This window comes from Ictidomys tridecemlineatus, chromosome 4 (genome assembly GCF_052094955.1).
Source record: "Ictidomys tridecemlineatus isolate mIctTri1 chromosome 4, mIctTri1.hap1, whole genome shotgun sequence".
Taxonomy (NCBI): domain Eukaryota; kingdom Metazoa; phylum Chordata; class Mammalia; order Rodentia; family Sciuridae; genus Ictidomys; species Ictidomys tridecemlineatus.
The window spans coordinates 95247634-95260770 of record NC_135480.1 but is presented as its reverse complement, the minus strand read 5'-3'; the positions used below and the strand labels follow the sequence as shown (position 1 = coordinate 95260770).

At 36.9% G+C, this 13137-nt stretch overlaps 1 protein-coding gene across 5 annotated transcripts in view; it reads right to left on the bottom strand.

Moving 5' to 3' along the window:
• Positions 1 to 13137, bottom strand: part of Sik2 (salt inducible kinase 2) — a 119413-nt gene that overhangs the window by 26356 nt on the left and 79920 nt on the right. For all 5 annotated transcript variants that reach the window (XM_005334241.3, XM_013362349.3, XM_040285183.2 and 2 more), the window contains 3 exons: positions 2391 to 2515; positions 1841 to 1964; positions 314 to 534 (listed from right to left, as the gene is read on the bottom strand). In XM_005334241.3, the coding sequence (XP_005334298.2) occupies positions 314 to 534; positions 1841 to 1964; positions 2391 to 2515 (470 nt within the window). The remainder of the gene's footprint in view (positions 1 to 313; positions 535 to 1840; positions 1965 to 2390; positions 2516 to 13137) is intronic.

The following is a 13137-nucleotide window of genomic DNA, read 5'->3' as shown; positions in this document are numbered from 1 at the left end:
GAAACTTAATGCTTCGTCTAAAAATAAACTTTCTACCTTGTTCTTTTTAAGCTTCCATCTTCAATTTTCCTGCATCTTCTATAAACCCTCTTGAACTTTTTGGCAGATGAGGCAAAGGAAGGAATTTAGATGTTGAATAAAAGCAAATATAAATAGAGTCTGATGTAACTGTCAGGGAACACTGAACAGTAGGCCTAGGTGCCAGAGATGGATATGCTAAAAGATCAGGATGACAGGTGTGAGAATGAAATTTCAAGTTACTAACTGCAGAGGAATCCTAACATATATTTAGTCAAATCTCTCGTCACTTTACCTCAACAGTTTTCTGTTGATCTATTCCGAGGCTGTGCATCAATCGCAGGACCTGTTCATTAAACTCCCCAATAGATGGCTCATTTTCTTGTTCTTGTGGATAGAGAATAGGTCTCTGTACAGGAACTTCTATAAGCATCCACTTATGCTCCTTGATTTGAGCTATAGTTAGTCGTTTGGACGGATCTAGGACCAACATCCTTCGAATAAGGTGCTCACAATCTGTAGAAAACACAATGTTATAGAAGTCGCATGAATCACCTTGCACTTCAGGATTATTTGCTTGACTCCTATGACTTTGTACAATGGTATTAATCTCTGTGCCCTCCAATGGAAAGTAGACGGTCAAATAAAAAAATGAATGCATGGAAGATACTTATATTTGTCAAGTTCACATGGTGAACTAAGAAAAACAGGAGTGTATGGGACTAGTCTCTGCTAAATGAGCCTTTCTACTAACGTTGCAACTAAAAATATCTACTCACAGACTTAGTTTTGTATTAAAGAAAAAAAAACTAAGCCTCACTCCTAGAATGAGAAAATGATAAATTGCTTCTCAATCACACCCAAGGCTGATACACTAAGGCTATGCAGGTAAGACAGAGATCTCCAGTGGGCTGTTGCTTTTCTCATGAGTGCTGCTGAGAAAAAGGTCCACAAAACATTATTTACTTCTGATTACACTAGGAAAACTGCACTGCTGCAACTCTGAGCACTAGCTGATTCTCTGAGCTGATATCATGCTCTTCATCACCCTCCACACGAGGGGGTGATGTCATATCACTCACTATACCTCAAGCACCATGGTAAGTGCTTTGTACAGAGTAATTATTCTCATGATACTCTAGGGTAGAAACAATTGTTATTTCCATTTTTATAGATGAGGAATTGAAGCCAAGAAAGGAATATGACTGCCAAACCCATACGGCTGTGAGTGGTGGAGTAAGGATTAAAACCAGGTGGAGTCTGGACATAAAGCTTCACAAACCATGCTCTTATCTGCTCAAAAGCATTACTTCTACTATTAGTAGGAACACCAGAGGTAGGATGGGAAAAAAAAATCACAAAACTAAGGAGTAAATTTAACTACTGCCTATGTAACAACCCAATACAGACAGGCAGGGATTATGGCATTTCAACTTAATTCACTAGAGTTCTGCCAGTTGGCTTTTAATTTAAAATTTTTTAATTTTGCAAAATCCATTTTGTACTTAGAGTAAAATGGTTGTGAGCCTGTATCTATGAAGTGCTTCTATAAGTCTAAAATAAACATGGGACATTTATAGACCCAGAGTGAATGGGAAGACTTGCTCTTAATCTGGGAAACTTCTGTTCTCAGTTATAAGTAGGGAGGCTGGAACTTGTCTCATCTACATGATGGAGTGGGTAGCTTATTTCTATGGCTTTTAAAATGACTAAGTCATTTTATCTGTACCCAAATCTCAGAAAAGGGAAAGCTTTTGCCTAGGCATTTCATTTGGGACAAAAATTCTATAAAGTACACAATTAATAAGAGACAACTTGTTACCTTCTGACATGAAATATGGAATCCGGAATCTTCCTTCCAAAACTCTCTGCCTCAAAATTGGAAGAGTTGGTCCATCAAAAGGCAGAGCTCCACAGACCAGGACGTACAAAACAACTCCCATGCTCTAGGGAAGAAAACAGTACACTTTCCAGGGAGAACTTTAAACACTCTATCTTCCTCAAAATCCTCAGGGCTCTTAAAATCATATGGTCTGAAATATTCCTGTCCAAATTTATTACTTTCTCAGAATTTGGGGGGAAAGAAACTCCGACCCTGACTACTGCAATAAGTATAAAAAATAACAAATGATCTGAATTTCATCATTTTGCTTACTGCTTAACTTTAAATTATTGCTAATATTAGGATGATAACACCTGTCCCTAGAAATTCTTTCCTAGGTATTGATTTCAAGATGCTCTAATTACACTCCAGCAGATGGGGAACGTATGAAATACTGCTTATGTGTCAAGTGCCAGGAGTTTCTACCATGGGCCAAAGTAGCAAGTATTATCATTATAGATGCATTTAACACAGCAAAGCAAAGCAATACCCAAATATCCAGCTGTGGTCCTTCATACTGCTGCCCTTCAAAGACTTCTGGGGCTGCATAAGGGGGGCTGCCACACCATGTTGCCAGCAGTTCACCACTTTTAAAGAAATTTCCAAAACCGAAATCTATTGGAATGGAAATAAATGTTACTTTCATCTATGCTCTCAAACTACACTGCATTTCTCTGCAATAGATTTTATAATATGCTCCATTAACAATGTCACCACTATTCGCTCTGTGAGAACTGAGATGACATCTTTCTAGTGAGGCTTCCCTAGCAATTAGCACAATGACCCACAAATTTCAAGTACTCAATAAATATTGATGAATGAATGTATACATGAATTGAGTTTTCTTCTCAAAAAAGTGAGAGACTGGAAAAGGTCTTTTTAAAAGCAAGTATTTTTAAGGTTCAAAGAAAATTTGCTGGTGTGGATAACCACCATGAATTTGATAATCACAGAATTTCAATTACTTGTTGATTGATAAAGATTTTTTTTAATCTCATATGTTCTACAGGAAAAAAAACAGATGAGTAAAACATATTTAAGTGACTGTGGCTGCTCTGACAGCCACTACCTGGGGGTAGCAAGATATAACTATATATATATATATAGTTAGTTAGTTAGATCTATCTATCTATCTATCTATCTATCTATCTATCTATCTATCTATCTATCTATCTATCTATATCCTTTTAAGGCAACAAGTACAGTTTCCTAAGCAATCATGTTCATCCATGCAACCTGATTTAGCCAGATACCCATATGAATAACTCACTAATACAGATGGCATATGGCCATCCAGGATGGTATTTTTCCATCCTTAGGCCATCTAGCACCATTATCATTTATTTACTCATTTATGGAATATAATGGCATTATACTTCAAAACAGTGAATAGCCCTGCCCTTATACTCCTCCTCATATGGTATCTACAACTTTTATATGCAGAATGCTCTCTGAATATCTCCCAGCAACATGGGAAGCTGAAGCAGGAAAATGCCAAGATCAGGGTCAACCTTGGCAACTTAGTGAGACCTTGTCTCAAAAAATAAATGAGTGAATAAATAAATTAATTAAAAAGGACTGGGGATGTAGCTAGTAGTAAAACACTGCTGGATTTAATCCCACTAATCAAACCAAACCAAACCAAAAGTCAAGTTACAGGGCTGGGATTATAGCTCAGTGGTAAGAGTGCTTGTCCAGCATGTATGAGGCATTGGGTTTGATCCTCAGCACCACACATAAATGAATAAATAAAAAATAAAGGTCCATCAACAACTAAAAAAATACAAAAAACAAAAACAGAAACAAACAAACAAACAAAACCAAGCTGCACTCTGGAAACATTGTACTCAAATGTGTACAATATGCACAAAAAGCCCAGTGCAGTGGCGCACACCTGTAATCCCAGCAGCTTGGGAGGCTAAGGCAGGAGGACCTCGAGTTCAAAGCCAGCCTCAGCAACAGTCAGGTGCTAAGCAACTCAGTGAAACTTTGTCTCTAAATAAAATGCAAAAAAGGGTTAGGGATGCGACTCAGGGGTTGAGTGCCCCCGAGTTCAATCTCTGGTACCCTCATCCTCCAAAAAAAAGCACAAAAAAATTTAGTGAGCTTTGGTATGAATTCAAGTTTCCTATCTTGCTAAGCCTTTGTACAATCTCATGTTCTAACTGGAGAAATATATTCTAACTTTTTGTAAGCTACATGCCTACTGTTTGATGTTGTCATGTACTACCTTAGGGACTGACTACTCCCAGCTGGTGCACAGCTCTGTTATGCATAGTAAACTTTAAGAAATGCCCCACAAGGGACTGGATCCAGTTTCCATTGCCAGACTGATTAGCTTTGGGATTCTGGTGAGCCTTAGCTTCCCCACTTGTAAAGTTGCAACAATAATAAAGTACTCAACCAGCAGCTTGTTGCGAGGGTCCATGGTGTTAATGTGAACTCCGGCTCAGTTCACACCTTCAGACCATGCACGTTTGTACCTCACGCAAAGTACTCTCTCCCTTGGATGACATAAGAACTGGGAGCAAGCAGCCCTAACAGTAATAACAGTTACAATCCTCATCATCTCAGCTTCATGGGGAAAGCACAACCATGAAGTTAGGGAGAATAAAGTGACTTTCAGTTTTGCCACTTTCTAACTTCCTGTACCCTAGGGAAGTTAACTTCCCCACACCATAGCTTCCCTATTTATAAATGTGGGAATAGATAATTCATCTACCTGTTAGGATGCTGTGAAAATTAAATGAGATTAAGAATGTAAAATGCCTAGAGCATAGATGTGAAATGTGAGCACTCCTTCTGTGAAACCATTATTGCCAACTATTGTCTTTTAGAGAAAAAGTGCCAAGGAAATATGCAGGAAGGGTAGAAAAAAATGTAGTAATAGTTTTTAGGTTCAGAAGAGAAAAGGGAGTGCATCTGTGAAAAGAATGTTTGACACAGTCTAAACCTGGTGGAATCACATTGTGGATTAGGAGGCAAAGGGAAGCCAATGAGAACTCTTTACAGTGTATCCTCAGTTCAGTTCTATGTTCCAATTTCCAAAATGGCTGTCAGAGAGTTTATCTTCTCTATGCAACTTAGGACTAACCACTCCTATTCACCTTGGAACCCACATGTACACACAGAGATACATGTTTCTTATTTTCTGGAAAACCACACTCTCAAATGAGTCAAGGACTAGATGTTCAAGAATCTGGTTTAAGGAAGAAAAGGTTAATTTCAGTTACACTGAAAAGCATAAGAAATTCTGCGGTGTGTATGTGTGGAGATCCTGAAATAGGAACTAAAATGGTTGTACTTTAAACCATAATCACAGGATGAGTTTTAGAATGTGTAAGTTGAAGATACCCTCCAAATAGCATTGTGAAATTTCAATCTCAAAGAGTCCTTATATAGCCACTTCATTCTGATCTTCCCCACATCCTGGTGAAATGCACAAAAGACTGATGGGGGTGGGGGCAGGCCTGTCAGGAAGGTGGTTTGGTCAATGTGGTCTTTGGCTCTCTCCTTGGTGCACTTCATAGCAGGAGAGGGAGAGCTAGGAAAGCATCACCATGCCTGTGGTAGTTCAGTTTTGCAATACTGTTTTTGTAGACTTAGGACCAACAAAGCAGTTCATTCATAGGAAGAGATGTACTAAGCATTGTGTACTATATTCTGTATTAACTTTCAACAGGAACTTGAGATTGCGGGAATATTAAAAACACCAAAATGTAACCAGGCTCACTAAGCACTACAATATTGTATATGTAGAGGTCTTCTACAACCTTGTCAGGGCATTTCAAATATATTTATAATCACCTGATGAATGGATTAAGTAAGACTCTGCAGTCAGGCAAATCTGGGACCAAACCCTGGGTTTTCTACTTAGGCATGTATCTTGGGCAAATTACTTAACTTCTCAGAGCCTTGATTTTCTCATTTATAAAATGGTAACACTATCTACTATCAAGAAAGTTGTAATAATATAAGTAGAAAACAAATATAAAGCTATTGAAACACAGAAGGTATTCAGAAAATGGCAGCAGTTTTTGATATTACCCTTATTGTCATTATTATTTCACTTATAAACCAGATTAGAGGGAATTAGAGTGTGGAGGATAAAGACAGTCTGAACTCCCAGCTGTCCCAGACCCACATCATACTGTCTGCAGACAAGAGTTATCCAATAAAGATTTGCTACATGATTATTTTGTCCATCTTTCTCTCTTTTTTAAAAAACATTTTTAAGACGTTGATAGACCTTTATTTCATTCATTTATTTTTATGTGGTGCTGAGAATTGAACCCAGTGCCTCACACATGCCAGGCAGGTACTCTACCAGTGAGCCCCAACCCCAGTTCCCATCTCTCTCTTTTTATTTGTCAGTTCTGGGGAAGTCAAACCCAGCATCTCATGCATGCTAGGCAAATGCTTTACCACTGAGCTACAACCCCAGTGCAAGTCCTTATCTCCTTTAAAAGTGCTTCACTATGTTGTACTAGGTGCTGGTCTAAGTTCTTTGAAGATGTCTTCTTAGTAACCCTATGAAGAAACCTTATTTTAGAAGAAAGTTATACTGCTAGCTATTATGCTGTACAGCTTGAATAAAAACCAAGTATGACTAAAGAGTTCTCACTGCTAAGTGCCACCTTTACTTGTTTCCCTGGCACAGTGATATGTAGCTATTTTTGAGAAAGTTACTAATTGTCAGCCTTAAGAAGTGGTAATGGGAAGGCACTTAAAAGACTTTTTATTTCTTCACAGGAATCTGGATAATTTTCTTCCTTCATGGTCTGTGGCTTTCTATCTAAAGCATATAGTGAAACAAGAGTTGAGTAAATGGGATGGAATATGAAAATTCAGGTGTTTCTTTTCTTTTAAACTTTTTTAGTTGTAGATGGACACATACCTTTATTTAATTTATTTATTTTTAATGTGGTGCAGAGGATCGAACCCAGTACCTCACACATGCTAGACAAGTGCTCTACCACTGAGTTATTTTTTTTTTATTTTTTTTATTTTTTAAAGAGAGAGTGAGAGAGAGAGAAGGAGAGAGAGATAGAATTTTTAATATTTATTTTTTAGTTCTCCGCGGACACAACATCTTTGTTGGTATGTGGTGCTGAGAATCGAACCCGGGCCGCACGCATGCCAGGCAAGTGCGCTACCGCTTGAGCCACATCCCCAGTCCCTCTACCACTGAGTTATAACCCCAGCCGCTCAGTGTTTGTTATTGCTATTTATTTAAATGGAATGGACTATACACAGTTGCCTCTCTTTATTTGTGGGAGATTAGTTTCAGGGCCCCTTATGAACACAGAATCCACAGATGCTCAAATCCCTTATGTAAAATAGTGTAGTATGTGTATACAACTTACATATATCTAGATTACTTATTACATATCTCTTAGATTACTTATATTATCTAATACAATGTAAATGCTATGTAAATAGTTGTTATATTGTATTGATTAGGGTATAGTGACAAGAAAAAAATCTATACAGGTTCATAGAGAAGCAATTACTACAGGCCTATCTACCGAGTACCTTTGGAAAACAAACATACAATTTTTCCCCTGAGTATTTTCCATCAGTGGTTTCCTGAATTCCAGCAGGTGGAGCCTAAAGATACAGAGGGCAGACTGTCTTGATATTTCATCATATTAAGCAAATCCATTCATTTCTTCATTAAATATTTGAAGGCCATTGATATGTTAGCCACTACAGAAACACCTAAGAATCACACAACAACAAAGAAAAAAGACCCCACAAAGTCACCCGATTTTGGAAAGTATTACGAATACACTGAAGTGTCTCTTGGTCTAAGACAGACTCAGGTGTGCTTGGCTTTGCTGGCAAGGAAACCACCTTTCTTGTTTAATTCTCTGATCTGCAAGTCAATGCCTACATCTATGGCTACCATGTTCCTCAGACATTTTACTTGCTCTTTCTGTCATAAAACATATGTAATGCAATTTTGGACCCACTTTGTATTTCTTTAACTTTTTATTTTGAAATACTTCAAAATTTTCAGAAGAATTTTAATGAGTAGAATTTCCTATGCCCTTCACCCAGCTTCCCCTAACACTTACATTTTACATAACTCTAGTAGTACAGTGATCAAAACTAAGAAAGTAACATTGATTTTACTATAGGCTTTATTTTGATTTCATCATTTTTTTCATTGATGTCCCTTTTCAGTTCAGTATTCCACAATGTACTTAGTGTCATGCCTCTTGAGTTTTCTTCAATTTTAACAGTTCCTTAGTCTTTCCTTGTTTTTCATGATGAAGAGTATTAGCTATATCTTTTGTAGACTATCCTCACATGGGGTTTGTCTGATGCCTTCTCATGATTAGATCAAGGCTATAGTCCTCCAGGAAGAACATCACAGAGGTGATGTGCTTGTCTCAGTGCACACATAAGGGGACAGTGGTATTATGTCTAATTACTGGTGTGTTTTGAGCTGACCACTTAATTAAGGCAGTGTCTGCTCAGTTTCCCCACTGTAATGTTACTATCTTTCCCTTTGTAATGAATATATATTTTTAAAAGATACATTGAGATTATGAATAATCTGTTTCCCTTTGAATGTTCATCCACTAGTGTTAACATTTGCTGGTAGATCTTGGTTGCATCAACAATCAGCTGCTACTCTTAATGATTAGCTTTAATTTCCCTTATTCCTATTTGTTTTAAAAATTTTACTTTCAACTGACAAATAATAGATATATACATTATGTTTATGGGATAAAATGTGATGTTCTGACACACATTTACATTGTGGAATGATTCAATCATGCTCATTTAACAAATCTATCACCTCATTAATAACAATTCCTAAGGAAGAGTTATCCTTTCCCCGCTTTGTTTATTTATTCATTTATTATCCTGCTATATTATATACTGCATTGAATATTTTATTTTGAGTTATAATTCAATACCATTGTTATTATTTTGATGCTCAAATAGTTCCAGGTTTGGCTATTAGGAGCTGATTCATGTTGAATCCTGTGTCTTTGAATTGCTCCCATTTTTAAAAATTTTGCACTTCCTTAATGGCACCAGAAGATCTTCCAAGTTTATCTTTCATTTTCCCTGCCTTGAAGCAACCACTTTTCTAAGGAACCGTGTTTTTTTTTTTTTTTTAACTGAAAATGGTATTTAGAAACTAACACCAGGCGCTAGATCTGCTCTTGATGTGCCCAAGAATCGACAGCTGCAAATGACTTAGCCAGTATTCAAATACAGGTCAGACGTTCTTTTTTACTCTATCACAGATGTTCTAAGGATATCACTAATCCAAAGCTTAATCCAATTTAATATTAGAGGTGAAGCTGTCATAGCTCAGGAAAAATCCTTTACATTAAGATGAGAGATGTCCTAATTTATCACAGGGATATAATTACTATAAAGCTATGCTAACAGTATCCTTACCAAGTGAATAGGAATAATGAGGATGTTTATAGACTAAATATCAGACATATATATCTACATTCATTTTAGCAATCTACATTAACTGGAGGAGTACATGATGTGCTAAATACACACATCTTATTCTTACTGTGCCAAGATGATACATGTTCCTTGATACCAAGGCATGTACCTCAAGGTTTTACTCTCACAGTGGTTTTGAGATTTGACATTTCCATATTCTCATCTGATTTCTGTGTTGCCTGAATGTTCATAGGAGATAGGATCTGGCTAGAGTCTTTAACCACAGAGCAGTTACTGGCTCTCTTGGCAATCAATTAGTCCCAAGGCTGAGTCCTATAACTATCTCTAATCTGACTAACCAGTAACAGGCCATGGATATACTTGACCACGTACTAGAACTCCTATTACTGTTTTCTGTTCTATATTTTCAAAGTTGACTGACCTTTATCTTCCTGATAATAAAAACCATTATTACATAAATTATCAGTGCCCAAACAGCATTAGCAAAGAGCCAATGTTTTAGGAATAACAGTCTTGCACAGAGTAAATAAGCTGATCCTGGTGATAACTGTCTAACAGGAACCAAGCATAGGAGAGAATTCTGCTTGTTGGAAGGAAATAATAAAATAGATCCAACATTTAAAAGGCACCGAGGGAATTGCTAAAATGCAGATTCTGATTTGTAGGCCTGGAGTGGGCTGAGATTCTGTAAGTTTAATAAGCTTCAAAGTGATGCTCATGTTGTTGGTCCCCAGAGCACTATGAGAAACCAGAGAACAGAATAAGAGAAGTTGTGAACAAGATACAAAAAACTTGTTAACAGTTTTATCAGTGTTTACTGTTGCAAAATGATTATAATTACTAAATACTTTTAGGATTTTTATTTAGTTAGGGGGAAGTTGTTAGATAAACTTAGGTCATTTTTTTAAAAAAGAGGTTAAAAACACAAGATTGAAAAACCTGTCTTCAACCTAAGAAAAAACAAGTAACTTCTAGGAATCAACACAACCAAGGTAATTTTTAATCTCTAGAAGCATGTTATAATGTCTAATTTATAATTTAAAAAGTCCTCCTACAGAGCAGCAGATGGCTTTGGGGTTAAATTTATCCTTGTTTCTCAAATTACCAGTAAATTTAGTAATCCGGCTTTGATGAAGAGTTACACATTGTTTGTAATTATTATAATAAAGTGAGAAAGACAATTACGAGGCAATGAAAGCTGACAAATGAAAGGTAGGGGAACAACTGGGATAAAGCTGACCCACTGCACAAACTGAATACCTAGCAGCCAACACTGATGTCAGTGAGGAGACTTTGTTGTGTACTAGTAAGAAAAGGCCATTTGCACAGTTCACTTCCAAACATCAGTCACTCTCCCTGACAGAAAAGCAAAGGAATACTCATTACAGTTGAGATGATATGTGATCCTGATGACTGGTATGCCATTTATTTTTCCTATCAGGGAGGTTCAGTGAGCTAAGAAGAAAATAAGTGATCTTCCTTAGCTTTAATGGAATAAGGGTGGGATGGGGGAAACCAGACTAGCCAAGATCTTTGAGCTCTCCTCCATGTTCCAGATTTAATATGCTGCTCCTACTAAGCAGGACTGAAGGACATAAGTCTCATTGTGCTTGCTCATGCAAGAAGGCTCTTATACTTTTCACATAGCAAAAGGATAACAAATGGAAGACTTCTAATAAATGTTTTCCCAATCCTGTCTTCATCACCCTCCACCCATTTGTAGTTCTAAATTGCATACACAGAAAACTTAGATCATCTAATAGGTAGAAAATTTATTAGAAGTAAAGGTAGAGATGATGGGCTACTACATCAAACCAGAAAGAAAGCATCCTTTTTGAGCTAAAGACAAGTGTCTTGTGATGCACAAGTCACATTAATTAGCCCAATTAGTTAGGAGTATAATTAGCACATGCCTGTAATCCCAGCAACATGGGAGACTAAGGCACGAGGAATATCAAATTTGAGGCCAGTCTTAGCAACTCAGAGAGACCCTCAGCAACTTAGTGAGACTTATTTCAAAAATTGGCTAATATACATTACCAAATACATTTAAGATTTCTCTCAAAGGAAAAAATTAATCTGCACCAAGTAGAGAAAACTTTGAATATAGATGACAAATTTCTATGCCTTTAAAATTTGTATTAAGGCTTCAGGACTGGTTAATTATGTATGTATGTATGTATGTATGTATGTATGTACATTCGTACGTATGTACTGGGGGTTGAATCCAGAGGTGTTTTACCACTGAGTCACATGCCAGCTGTCTTTACTTTTAGAGTCAAGGTCTCATTAAGTTGCTTAGGGCCTTGCTAAGTTGCTAAGGCAGGCTTCAAACTTTTGATCTTCCTTCTTTGGCCTCCAGAGTTATTGGGATTACAGGTATGTGCTACTGTGCCTGGTTAAGGATGGTTAATTAAAAAGGAAAAAAAAATGTGAAGGGGGCTTTATGGCTATCAAAATATAAGGCTTTATTTTCACATGAAATCAATTATTTATTAAATACAAATAATAGCCATCTTTTATTGAGTATTTACATGGAGCCAGGAGCTTTAATTAACAATTTACTTAACAAATACTTAAGCAGCACTCTGTACCAGGCACTATTCTAAAAGTATACTCTACAAATATTCAGGTAATAACCACTATGAGATATGAACTCGTCTCATTCCCTTTACAGATAAGGAAACAGAGTAGAGAGAGGTTCAGAAATGCGTCCAAGGTCATTAAGCTAGTAAGTGGCAGTGCCAGGATTCAAACCAAGGTAGCCTGGTTCTACAGCTCATACTCTTACCTAACGCCTCCTGGTCTCTAACAATCACTCATCTCTACAGTATCCCGAAAAAACAAATTAATCTCTATGTAGCAGATAGAGAAAACCTGAGAGATTAAATAATCAGTCCAAGGTCATACCTATAAGTGGCATGGCCAGAATTTGCACAAGTATTGTGTGTTATCGAACTCAGTACTCTACATGAAACCTTGTTTGAATTGTGATTATTTTCTGAAAATTTCCTCCAAGTATTCATACATTTTATCCATATCTAAGTATTTATTTATAATAAAAATCTCAGATTAGGAAAGTTTGAGAATAAAACTGCATGTTCTTTAAAACCTTAATAGCCATAAGCTAGAACAGCCAAGAGGAAACACTGTAATTACTAAAACCACTGAAAGTCAATATAGCTTTGCATTCAGCCTCTGACTCTGAATATCTTAATGCTCATATTTTACTAGGGCTTCATAAGAAAATGAGCACACACAGGTGTGAGTGAATCTATGGATCTTTAGTTCTGAAGTCCTTACCCATTGTAGGGAGCACAGACTAGAAGCTGATCTCAAAGTCATGTTTTTATGTATTAAAGGTAACCATCCCTGGTACTTCTATTCCATTTTCTGCCTTATAAACACAGATACATATTTTAATTTAAACCTGGTTCTGGTTTGTGCTTCTTTTTAATTTCAACATACTAGGCGGCTAATGTTGTATTTTACTTTAGGTTCCTGCAATTTCTTTCCATGTACCAGGCACTATTCTACCTTTTCTGTTAGATTTCTCTAAAAGCCAAAGCCACATGGGATAGAACATGCCAGTAATCCCAACAACTGGGAAGGCTGAGGTAGGAGGATTGTAAGTTCAAGACCAGTCTCAGCAATTTAGTGAGACCTTGTCTCAGAATTAAAAAATAAAAAGGACTGGGGGCTGAAGATGTAGCTTAGTGGTAGAGTATTTGCCTAACATGTGCAAAGCCTGGGGTTCAATCCCCAGCATTGAAAAAAATTGTCTAATTTCC